Source organism: Pieris napi, chromosome Z, assembly GCF_905475465.1.
Source record: "Pieris napi chromosome Z, ilPieNapi1.2, whole genome shotgun sequence".
Classification (NCBI taxonomy): Eukaryota; Metazoa; Arthropoda; class Insecta; order Lepidoptera; family Pieridae; genus Pieris; species Pieris napi.
The window spans coordinates 3,500,574-3,512,844 of NC_062259.1; the positions used below are offsets into that span (position 1 = coordinate 3,500,574).

At 35.3% G+C, this 12,271-nt stretch overlaps 1 protein-coding gene across 1 annotated transcript in view; it reads right to left on the bottom strand.

Annotated features, from left to right (window-relative positions):
• LOC125062445 (SET and MYND domain-containing protein 4) overlaps positions 1-12,271 on the bottom strand; it is a 42,905-nt gene that overhangs the window by 24,737 nt on the left and 5,897 nt on the right. The window contains exon 3 of the mRNA XM_047668381.1: positions 1,512-1,683. Within this exon, the coding sequence (XP_047524337.1) occupies positions 1,512-1,683 (172 nt within the window). The remainder of the gene's footprint in view (positions 1-1,511; positions 1,684-12,271) is intronic.

Consider the following 12,271-nt stretch of genomic DNA (forward strand, 5'->3'; position numbering starts at 1 on the left):
GGCGGAGAGTTTGTTGCCAGTTCTTCTCTTCCGTTCTACGCCCTTGATTTGAGACCTGGCAGAAAATGTAAAATTAGAAGCATTTAATGTATATATCTTTTTTGACGTTCATAAGTGTACATTGTGTTAGCTACATTAATAAATGATTTTTGACTATTGATGCCAATAAACCATTAAGTATAATCTAAATAGAGAATTAAAATCTTTGATATCCTAAGTGAAAAGGTTCATTACGCATTCCCCGAAACTCAACGTGTAGGAGTTTGTGGGTGTGTTTTGCCTGAAGCAAAACAACTTCCAACTTTGAACTAAGACTTTATAAAAATATTTAAATTTAGAATTCGAAGGGCGTCCTTTAATACGTATATGCCTTTTTGCCTCGCCTAACACTACCGCAACTGACACATACTAAGATAGACCTACTCTAAATCTAAACCTAACAAATTTGGTTAACCACTGTAAAGCTCAGTCGGGTTTTATACTGAGTATTTAATCATAAGGGTCTGTTTCACAATGTACGGATAAGTTCTACATAATTTCCAAATTAGCTATTTATTACTTATTGGTAGGATAAACACTATTGTTGTGTTTCACGACTGTCAGATAGCGCTATTCGTCACATAAAGTCCATCATAAGTTATGAGTCCGATGAAGTGTCAAATAGCACAATTTATCTTCCAAATAATTTATGTGTTGCATAACTATTTGGTACTTTATCCATACATTGTGAAATAAATACTTAATGTACCTGTCTGACCATAACCACTATTGGCTGTTAAAAAATTCAATTCGTTATAAAACATTCTCAGTCGAACCACTTTTATTTCATGTCAAACAGTACATTTCCATTTCCTTAGCGTCATTTCATTTGTTGCAAATAAATGCTCTCGCTTTTCCACGCTGAAGGCTTTTCTCCTGCAGTGACAAGTATCCTTTACTTACTCGTATAAATATTTTATTGGATTTTCTTTTTACTTATCGCAGAGTTATTTTATTCACTTTGCGGTTTGTTACTCGGTCGTATAAGTCACAAATTAGATGTTTCAATCTTCGTTATTTTAAATGGGAAGTTAAAATGAAAATCGAATTTTGATTTACTTAAAAAATTATAAATTAAGTTTATTATTACAGAGGTAGCTTACATGTGAGTTGAAGTGTTTGTTTTGTTTAATAATTGTTTTGATTGATATTTTTATGATCTCTATATGTATGTTAGGTTTGCCTTTGTGCTTGTCTCATTAAAAATTGTATTGTGTGTTTGTTTTTACCAATGTATCAGTATGCCGAGCGTTGGCAAGCTTTTTATCAATAAAAAAAAATATATTTATTCGGTCGCGGTCAGTAAATAGCGTAGAGACTTTTCTATGGACAGATTTCATATGATACATAGGTCCATAAAATACTTAATTTATAATATTACTGTAGATATAGAAAATAGATAAATTGTCAAAGATAGTTGGAGCGGCGATGCACTCTAAAAGTACAAGATTTGTTCGCAAGTTAATAATTACCAGTCATAGTAGATCGAAGAACAGCTTGGCTGGCTAATGACAGCGCCTTGGGCAATTGATTTTCTTTTAAAGCAGCTTGTGCAGCAATTCTTCTTTCATAAGAAACTCTTGCATCTTTACCACGGTAAATAGGCTCTATACGTGAAAATACCGTTTGGAGAGTTGTCATTATCTGTAATTAAAAATAATGTTTAATAACTAACTATATTCAGTGTATTTAAAAAAAAATGATGTACTCGCTCTAAGATTAGAAACTTGAGACCATTAAGATTACGTAGTTAAACGTTAAAAGGAAAATTTTTACGTATTGCATTGTTAGAAAACTAGCCGTAACCTTTTCAGTTAAATACCTGTTCATTGAATTAATCTTTTATTAACTTTTTTGTTATTAGGACAAACAAACAAATGTAATAACTACAGATTGGTTTAGGCACATATAAAGATATTCAGATGGCGCCTTCCCTGCAATATGTGGACACAAGGTATACGAGTACATACAATATACATATTATAAAATATGTACAGCCACAATGTTGACCCTAAAGAAGAGGACTCATAGTATTCTTATCACAAAGTCATTTCTTTATAAAATGGCTAAGCAATTATTATAAAAATATATTTCGCCATTATGCCCACAGCATGGGATACAATTGATAGGTATTTCGATAAGATCATTACGATAATGTTAATGTTAGTCTATCAATGAGGGGTCAAACAATTTGTATAGAATACTTCGTAAGATGAGATGTTTTCACTAAACTTGGTACGTTACTTGGCCAGTCTTTAGGTTTAAAGACATTTATTTATTCTCATTACAGACAATAGTCACTTACATGAGACTTATATACTAAAAATACAATTTATCACGTCGTGCTTAAGCTTCAAGGATCAATCATCGAAGTATAACTTGGGTGGACTGTCATTTACGCAGGTAATTAGGAACACTCAGGAGATGGTCTTTTAGTCTAAGTTTAAATATTGCCAGGCTGCACTTTTTATATTTTGTGGAAGTCTATTGTACCGCAGCACTCCCCCAACGCTCAATGTTTTTCTACCGTTATTAGTTCTAAACTTCGGTATAATAAGATTGTGAGGGCGTCGTGAAGTGCGCTTCTGAATTTGGCTTATTTTAGTGAAAGTAATGTTAGTGTGTATATGGTCATTTAGAATTTTGTAGATTAATAAGCTGGTATTGTATTGAAATAATTGTTTTATGTTCATGAGTTTTGTTTCACTGTAAATTTTTTGTGTAAAAGTTAAGTATGGGTAATGAAAAAGCAATTTAATAATGGTAGGGGAGCCCACGATGCTAAATGGGGATTTACTCGAGCGTCGTAGAGACCTATTGGGATGCAAAGCTTAGATAAAAAGAAGAAAAAAATGTTATATGATAAATTCCTTTTCATCGGTGGGGGAAGCGGCTATAGATAGTTAAATATGTAAAAAAAAACTGTTGCATGGACATCCTCGAGCGCGTCAGATATTGATAGCATCTATGCCCTACGTATTTTTAATAATGTACGTATGTTAATCTGATCGTTTGCATGATGCGGGTGGTTGTATTTAAGGGTTGAAAATGAAAAAAAAAAAAAAAATTATCGAGCGCGTCAGATTTTCTAAGGGAGTGTTAAGTGCACCAAAAAAAAGCTCTCATTCACTAATCTGACGATTTCGATGGGACGCAAACCCACGGCCATTTTCATAATATGCAAAAAAAAAAATCGCAATTTTGAAATACTCAAGCGCGTCAGATTAAGATATATGTGGTTCATCTTTATGTTCTAAACGTACTGTCTCATAATCTGACGATTATCTAGAGGGATTCGCCTGATCTGACAAAAAAAATTTAGAAAAACGATTCACCGAAAGGGCCATCCCTGCAACTTCCCGCCACTTCCATTCCTGGGCGCTTAAAATTGATATTTTGAGCTCGCTGAGTTCAAAGAAATAACATGTCTATGCATTTGAGCTCTCCCAGCTCGAAAGTCTGATAGAATTTTCATAGAACACTATTTTTGGAATTTTCAAACCGCAATAACTTTTGAATGGATCAAGCAATTTTCACGCGGTTGGCGGCATTCGACGCAGTTTTATCATCATCATAAGTAATTTTGCAATTTTAATTGATAGAACCACAAATTTCGGAGTAATCCCGAAAAAACACTTTTTCGGGTTTCTTTCGTTCACGATATCTCTCGAACTAATCAACCGCTTTTGACGAGCTTGGTGGCGATCGACGTGGTTTTTCAAGCTCAAAGGCGGATTAGTTTTTGAAGTTGATCAATAAAGAAACCACTTTAAAAAAAAATATTTCTTATTTTTTTAAGATTTTTCAAAATTTCTCAAAATCTATCGGTCCGAATCGGTTCAAATTCACAGGAAATGTAATTTTGAGGGAAATATTTAGAACGCCGTTTAGTAGATTCCGATCGGTTAAAGGAAATGTAGGCATCACGCAGCTGCACGCATTTAACTTTATCGACGATTTTTTGTTATTTCGGCTTGCGGAAATCGTCAGATTATATATTTTTCATTATTCTTGAATTATTTCCTTCAAAATAAAAAAAAAATTAGCTACGCTCGAGAATGTCGAGATGACGGTTTTTTTTTACAACTTTGTTGCCCTCCCCTTTTTTTCCGTCACTCTCAAATTGTCAGATTAGTGGAATATACACTTTTTAGGATGTAATTAACTCACCCTACCTTAATCTGACGCGCTCGGGAATTTCTGATGGTCAATTTTTTTTTACTAATCTGATCCTGTCTCCTTCACGGGCGGCCTTATATATGGGCCTCATATTTTGTGGAGGTACTTAACCGGGTACAAGGTATCCCCCTATATATTAATCTGCCGCGCTTTAGTAAATCCCGAAATCCCCTCTTGGGCTCCCCTACGATAACTTTATTTTGAGCAATTTGAAGGTGAGAAATATTAGTTTTAGTCGCGGCTCCCCAAATTTCAATAAGGTAAAGAAGGTGTGATTTTGCCAAAGAATTATAAATATGAAGACGAACTTCACGAGGAAGGCTTCGAACTATGTGTCTAAGGGAACCTCTTAAAGAAGATAATTTAGTTATTAAATGATTTATGTGCGTTGTCCATGTTAAGTTATTGTCAATATATAATCCAAGATATTTTTCACTTTTCTTTTCAATTAGTGGTACATTATTTATAGGCGAATGTGGTGGGATTTTAACATTTTTAGGTTTAAAAATTAAGTACGATGTTTTAGCAGTGTTGATAGTTAGCAATTTCGATTGAAACCACAAGTATATATAGTCAAGGTCCTTTTGCACTAGAGAAATTACTACTCTTTACATGACAGAGAAACTCCGCGTATGTAGAAAAAGATATCTAAAAAACTTTCGCCCATCTAATTATTCTGGCCAACTTGTTCCCTGCTTCCGTGTAGTTCCAATTACGGTTACGGAGCGTTAATTACGTTTTAAATACAATTATGTATAAGTTCTGTTTTAGTAAGGTTCGATTTAACATATTTTTAATCCTCCGGTAAGTAAAGTAAAAAATCATTTAATCATGTAGGTAACATAATGTACACTTATGACTTGTCAGTAAAGAAATACATATTAATGCTTTTTACATATACTGCCAGTTCTCAAATCAAGGGGGTAGAACGGAAGAGAAGAACTGGCAATAAACTCTCCGCCACTCTTTTTAAACGCCATTTTTTTTACACAACGTTTGTAAGGAGCTGCAACCATTACACCATGTTCCACATGACATATCAAGTAATTAATAATAATAACATAAATTAAAAAAAAAAGACTTGTCCTCTATCAGCAGGAGGCATGGTGAAATCGGAGCACGCACTTACATTCTCGTAGGATTCAGTAAATGCTAATTAATATATTAGATATTATAAATTGCTAAGTTAATGCAACTTTAACTATATGCCACCGTGTTACATTTGAGTTTATATATTGAGGTAAACACTTTATATACAAAAACAGTGTCACATTATACATATTTCACGTCTGTTCAGTAGACGGGAGCAACGATGTATGTCTAACCTGTTTACGAAATGTCATTAGTGATTTTCTTCACGTTTATCAAGAAATTTTCCATTTAATTTGAAGTTCGAAAACAGGTCTGGAAAATAACGCGGGCATGTACCGGTTTTAAAATGATTTTGTTTTTAAATCTATTGATTATGTACGATTAATTTGTAGTTTTAACGTAACGTGCAGCTCTCGACTATTTTGCGTTAGCTTAATATTTTTATAAATATCGTCAATTAAACAAATTAAATTTGAGTAAAATTTAATAAATCTTGCTTTGCGAATACCGGGTAAATCAGGAAGTGTGTAACAACTTTAAGGGTCTGTTTCACAATGTACGGATAAGTTCTACATAAGTTACAAATTAGCTATTTATTACTTATTGGTAGGATAAACACTATTGTTGCGTTTCACGACTGCCAGATAGCGCTATTCGTCACATTAAGTCCATCATAAGTTATGTGTCCGATGAATGTCAAATAGCACAATTTATCTTCCAAATAATTTATGTGTTGCATAGCTATTTGGTACTTTATCCATACATTGTGAAACAGACCCTAAGAATTGTTAATGTTACGAACGGGCGCGTCTAGACGCATCGTAGCAAAGACATGTCAGTCAAGCGTGGAGCCGACGGGCGGTGGCGTGTTGTCACTGGATTTAGACGGCTGCCAAAGTTCAACGGAAATTGCCTGGAATCGATATAGAGCCGTTTTTCACAAATAAACGAATTCCACCTTGGCTTTTTTTCTTATCCCAACCACCAAAGAATTTATTATAAAATAGTCTTTAAAGGTGGGAACTGACCAAAGTTACGAGATGTAATGTAGCATTCGCATCGAGCGTGTTACGCATCGAGCATGTTACGCTGTGTTTTAAAATCGGCGTAACATGCTCGTCAAAACTCTGTGCTCCGCTTTCGCCGGCAGTATTCAGGAGATGGCCGACAGCGAGGACGCGTTGGTATCTTTGATTCTACTTAATTATTGTTTCATCCAAATTAAAGGTGGGAATGGACCAACGTTACGAGGTGTAATGTAACATGTAATGTAATGTTACACAGCGAGCATTCGTGCAGTCAGTACGTCGTGTTACGGGGAAACCAACGAGCAACGAGCCGCTCGTTGCTCGCTTTGAGTGCTCCACCCGGCTGTCGGTTTTTTGGCGAATCCTTTGACTGTTACGCGGTTCAGTAATTACGCGTCGCACGTCGCGAGTCATCATTATTATGATTTTCTGTAAATTGTGTCTTTTTTAAGTACTTTTGGTCCAATTAAATTCAACAGTTCTTCAAAATTGAGGCCTGCGTACAAAGTTTTTATACTGTCCAGTAATCATTTGGTTTTTAATATTGCAATCAATAACAAACCACCTCATACGCCTGTGTTTTTAAATAAGTTTTATGTCCAGTAACATTTTTTCTTCTTCTTAATTTGGATGAAACAATAATTAAATAGAATGAAAGATATTTACATTATTACAACATTATCACTATCACATCTCGTGAACACTGGCGGCGAAAGTGGAGCACAGAGTTTTGACGAGCATGTTACGCTGATTTTAGAACACAGCGTAACATGCTCGATGCGTAACACGCTCGATGCGAATGCTACATTACACCTCGTAACTTTGGTCAGTTCCCACCTTAAGAATTTTGACTGAACCGCGTAACAGTCAAAGGATTCGCCGAAAAACCGACAGCCGGGTGGAGCACTCTAAGCGAGCAACGAGCGGCTTGTTGCTCGCTGGTTTTCCCGTAACACGACGTACTGACTGCACGAATGCTCGCTGTGTAATGTGTTACATTACACCTCGTAACGTTGGTCAGTTCCCACCTTTACGCAATAAAAATACAATTTTCACATTATTTGAAAAAAATTGATGCATTAAAAAGGTGACCTATAATTTTCTAATGAGTCAGAAAGATTGCAATTTTAGGCTTATAAGGTGAGGACGAGATATATATAATGTAATCGCATTATCCAATTGACGCATTTTTTTTCAAATTTTATTTTTGCTGAATTATGGACAGCCGGTTTGAAGCTTTTGCGCCTGCCCTGCGATTCTGTAACTCACTTTTCGAACTCACACAGCGGTTTTCGCATCGGCGGTCGCTCTCAATTCAGTCGTGAAGCAGTAATTTTTTGATTTGGCATTCTGAAAGGGTGGGAGCTTGTAGTTTATTGTTTATTATATATATATTCCAGCCTGGAATTACACATAAAATACCTCGTCATAGCTAGAAATATTTGTTGCGTAGACTGAATATAATATGTAATTCGCAGGAAAACCGTTTCAACCTCGTTTACCTACAAAACAAACAACAAAAGCACAAAACGAAACTAACTGGGTATCCTTTCTTTACAAGAGCCAAGGAACAAAAGCACTTCAGGCAATGTTCGCAATATTAAATTATAGGTTCCTGGAAACATTTTAAAAATTAAAGCCATTTTTTATCGGAGGGCTGCATTATTTAAATAAAGTATTTTAAATTGGCTGCTACACAATTGGAGTATAAAAATTGCTTGAATTGGCACACTTCTCAACCAATTCCCAGATAAGATCAAACCACTAGAACGAGTGAAATTGACACGGTTGAAAACGGATGTTCCAGCACAATCGGAAATTATTTTCACTCGGCAAATATTAAATGTACGTATGTCGGTAATATATATTGTCTTAAATACATTTAAAAATTTACGCTGCGAAATTGAACCATGTCGATATTAATACAAAATATTAGCTTATATCTAAATATCTAATAGCTTGATAAAATTAAACTTATAAACATAAACTAATAATAATAAAATAATATACATAGTTTATGTTTGTCTTAAATTGTATTTTTTGTGTATTAAATTAGTAATGTAAATAAAATAGTGATAATTTAGATAAATATTTTTTTATAAACTGGGCTAGTCTTGGCAATCGTTTTGCCTTATTAATTAATTATATAACATAGAGTATACGTAACCAATTATATAGTAGTGAAATATACAAGATACCCAAGTTATGAATTGTATATTTGTAGATCAAATCAAAATGAAATCAAATGTTCAAAGCATTATTGAAAATAAATCCCAACCATAGTCGTATAAATTTCAGACGGTATCAGTGTAAATTGACAACAATAAAACCGTATAAAACGTAAAAATAATAAGCACAGCGAAAACAAGTGGGAATGAGGATATTTGTTCGTTCGAATAAAACTGAGTGCAATTCTCAGTAGTTTGTTGCATCGCTCCCACGGGCACTTTAATGAGACCCGACGTCTCTAACAAACTCGCTAACCGTAGGTAAGTTATATCTAGATCTAGATCTGTGCGCAATAGTTTGAGCAATGAAGTTTCGCGTTGCTAGATTTATCTAAGGTGTTTAATATTCTCTTATCTTGATCTATGGTATAAACAAATTTTTATACAGGGGAAATAGGTTATATTTATTTATTACTGTTTATTTCTGATCTAAATAAAAATATTGGTTGTTTGTAAAGTAGGTTTACGATCGAGATGTTTACGTGATAACGTCTTATTGGTGATATAAGTTTTTGGGAAGTAAGGAATTAATGAAGATAACAATTTTTTCAAATTTTAAATTACATCTATCGTTTTATTCACACTTTTGATGATAAATTTCGGGTGTAAAATGACAAGTTTACTTATTCGACTATGATATACATTTTGCTTCATACATTCACGGAATGACTGGCAGCGCTCGAGATGAGACGGGAGATCGGTCCGTCTCTCTCTCGTTATACCTGCGATCGCGCTCGTGAGGTTTTGGTGTGACACAAGTTTCTGAACATGTCACCCGACTAAAACGATTTTAAAGACGTTATCACGTCAAAAAAATAAAACAGTGGCGCTACAAACCTTTTTAGGTCTGGGCCTCAGATTTCTGTATATATTTCATGATCATTTCTTAATCTACTAGGCAAGTAGGTGATCTCCTCTCCTCCTGTGCCTGACGCACGCCGTCGACTTTTTGGGTCTAAGGTAAGCCGGTTTTCTCACGATATTTTCCTTCACCGTTCGAGCGAAGGTTAAATGCGTTAAAGAAATTCCATTGGTGCACAGCCGGGGATCGAACCTACGACCACAGGAATGAGAGTCGCACGCTGAAGCCACTAGGCCATCATGGCTCATTATTTATGATCTGTTTTGATTTATTGGAGAGAACTTCTTTTAAACATAAATTATAATATTTTTATCGGGAACCGAATTACCTACGAAGACATTCTTGAGTATATTTAGAATAGTTAAGATTTATTTTGACATGGAATAAAATATCAAAAAGAAACCAGGAATCGAATCAACGTATCGAGGGTACCAGGTTTTGTATAGAAACTTTTTAGTATCATCATTTAGCAAATCATCAAACAACACTTATTTTAAAAGAAATATCATAAATTAATTATAAGTAGCCTGTCTAGCACTAGTCCCAGGCCCTTTTATCAACTAGATAATCATTAACTTTATAGTAAGCCTTTTTACACAGCTTTTATAAAGAATTACTAACTTTAGATAGTAGTACGGGGAAATAGCAGCCTGGCTTTGATCCGATTATTAACATTGTGCGTTTTCTACTCTCGTAAACTTATCACTATTTTTGTATACATACATAATATTTCCATAAATATATTGCGAGAGAAAGGTTCCTTGAATTTATCTCTCAGAGATTTTAAGTTATAGATTGCACGAATAGCCCTCTTCTGCAGGATGAAAACGGTTTCGACATCAGCAGCATGACCCCATACTAATAAGCTAATAACAATAATACGGCTACGGAAGATTAAACGCAATCAATTAAAATGCATCTTCAAGAAGAATTTACTGACAGTAAGTAAATGCGAAGTCTGCTTTATTTGTCTATTAGCGCTAATTGAAAAGTATTAATTAATCCGTTGCTAAAAAATACTTTCGTAACGTTTCTTTGTTAATGTGTATTTGTACAATATAGAGTGTATAATTCGTTTTTGATTAAGGTGAGTTCACTGCTGCGAGAAAAAAACACAGCCGAGTATAACAGTGTATTAACTCATACCAAAGCTTTTAAATTTAAAATTAGTTTTCGTTTTAAGGTGGGAACTGACCAATGTTACGAGGTGTAATGTAACATGTAATGTAAAGGTGGGAACTGACCAAAGTTACGATGTGTAATGTAGCATTCACATCGAGCGTGTAACGCATCGAGCATGTTACGCTGTGTTTTAAAATCGGCGTAACATGCTCGTCAAACCTCTGTGCTCCGCTTTCGCCGCCAGTGTTCACGAGATGGGCGACAGCGAGGACGCGTTAGTATCTTTGATTCTACTTAATTATTGTTTCATCCAAATTTAGAAGAAGAAAAAACGTTACTGGAGATCAAACTTATTTAAAAACAGAGGCGTATGTGGTGGTTTGTCATTGATAGCAACTTTGAAAAAACCAAATGATTACTGGACAGTATAAAAACTTTGTACGCATGTCTCCGATAGATTTTGAAGAACTGTTGAATTTATTTGCTCTGATGAGCTGGTTTCCACAACACTTCCTCTTTTCTTCCATTTTATAGAAAAATACAGAGATTTTTATTTGTTCCACTCCATGTTTGATTGATTGATTGATTGACGTGCGGTCGGGACGACTTTTGACAAAGAGCGTACTGACCGAACCACGTAACACTCAAAGGATTCGCCAAAAAACCGACAGCCGGGTGGAGCACTCAAAGCGAGCAACGAGCGGCTCGTTGCTCGCTGGTTTCCCCGTAACACGACGTACTGACTGCACGAATGCTCGCTGTGTAACATTACATTACATGTTACATTACACCTCGTAACGTTGGTCAGTTCCCACCTTTACATGTTACATACAAATTGTACCCTAAAGGTACTGACCAACGTTACGAGGTGTAATGTAACACGTTACACAGCGAGCATTCGTGCAGTCATTACGTCGTGTTACGGGGAAACCAGCGAGCAACGCAATTCACCTCGAACGACGCATTCGATGTGAATATTCGCATGAATATTTGTTCGACAATGCTCACAACACCTGAATATTCGCGATTCGCCTGTGCTCCATCCCATCCACAGTTGCAGTCAAAATGGCGGACGTAGAGGTGGTGGCGACTGATTTGTAATGTAACATTCAAAGGAATTCGCCAAAAAACCGACAGCCGAGTGGAGAGCGCTCGGTGCTCGTATCGAGCTGCTCGGCTCGATGTACTGACATGCTGAATATTCGACTTGTAACGTGCTCACATCGTGCTACTATTCAATGTCAGTCGCCACCTTTAAAATAACAATACGAGTATTACAAACTTTTAAATACTAATTAAATTCTGTATTTAAACTCAATATAAGTATTATTATATTATGTGAGCGTTTCTACAATACAACAAAGCAATAGTGAGACAACTTCGACATTCGTGCTCACATCGAGCGACTATTCAATGTCAGTCGCCACCTTTAAAATAACAATACGAGTATTAAAAACTTTTAAATACTTATTAAATTCTGTATTTAAACTCAATATAAGTATTATTATATCGTGTGAGCGTTTCTACAATACAACAAAGCAATAGTGAGACAACTTCAACGCCTAAGCCCTAACAGCTGCGACGTGAGTTTCCAAGAACTAACCAAGATCTAAGTCCTACTTTATTGATTTAACTAGAACTTGTTCGACGTCTTAATTATTTATTCCGTGTAACATCGCAGCTTTATGGATCGCTGAACAATTCTAATAGAAAATATGCGT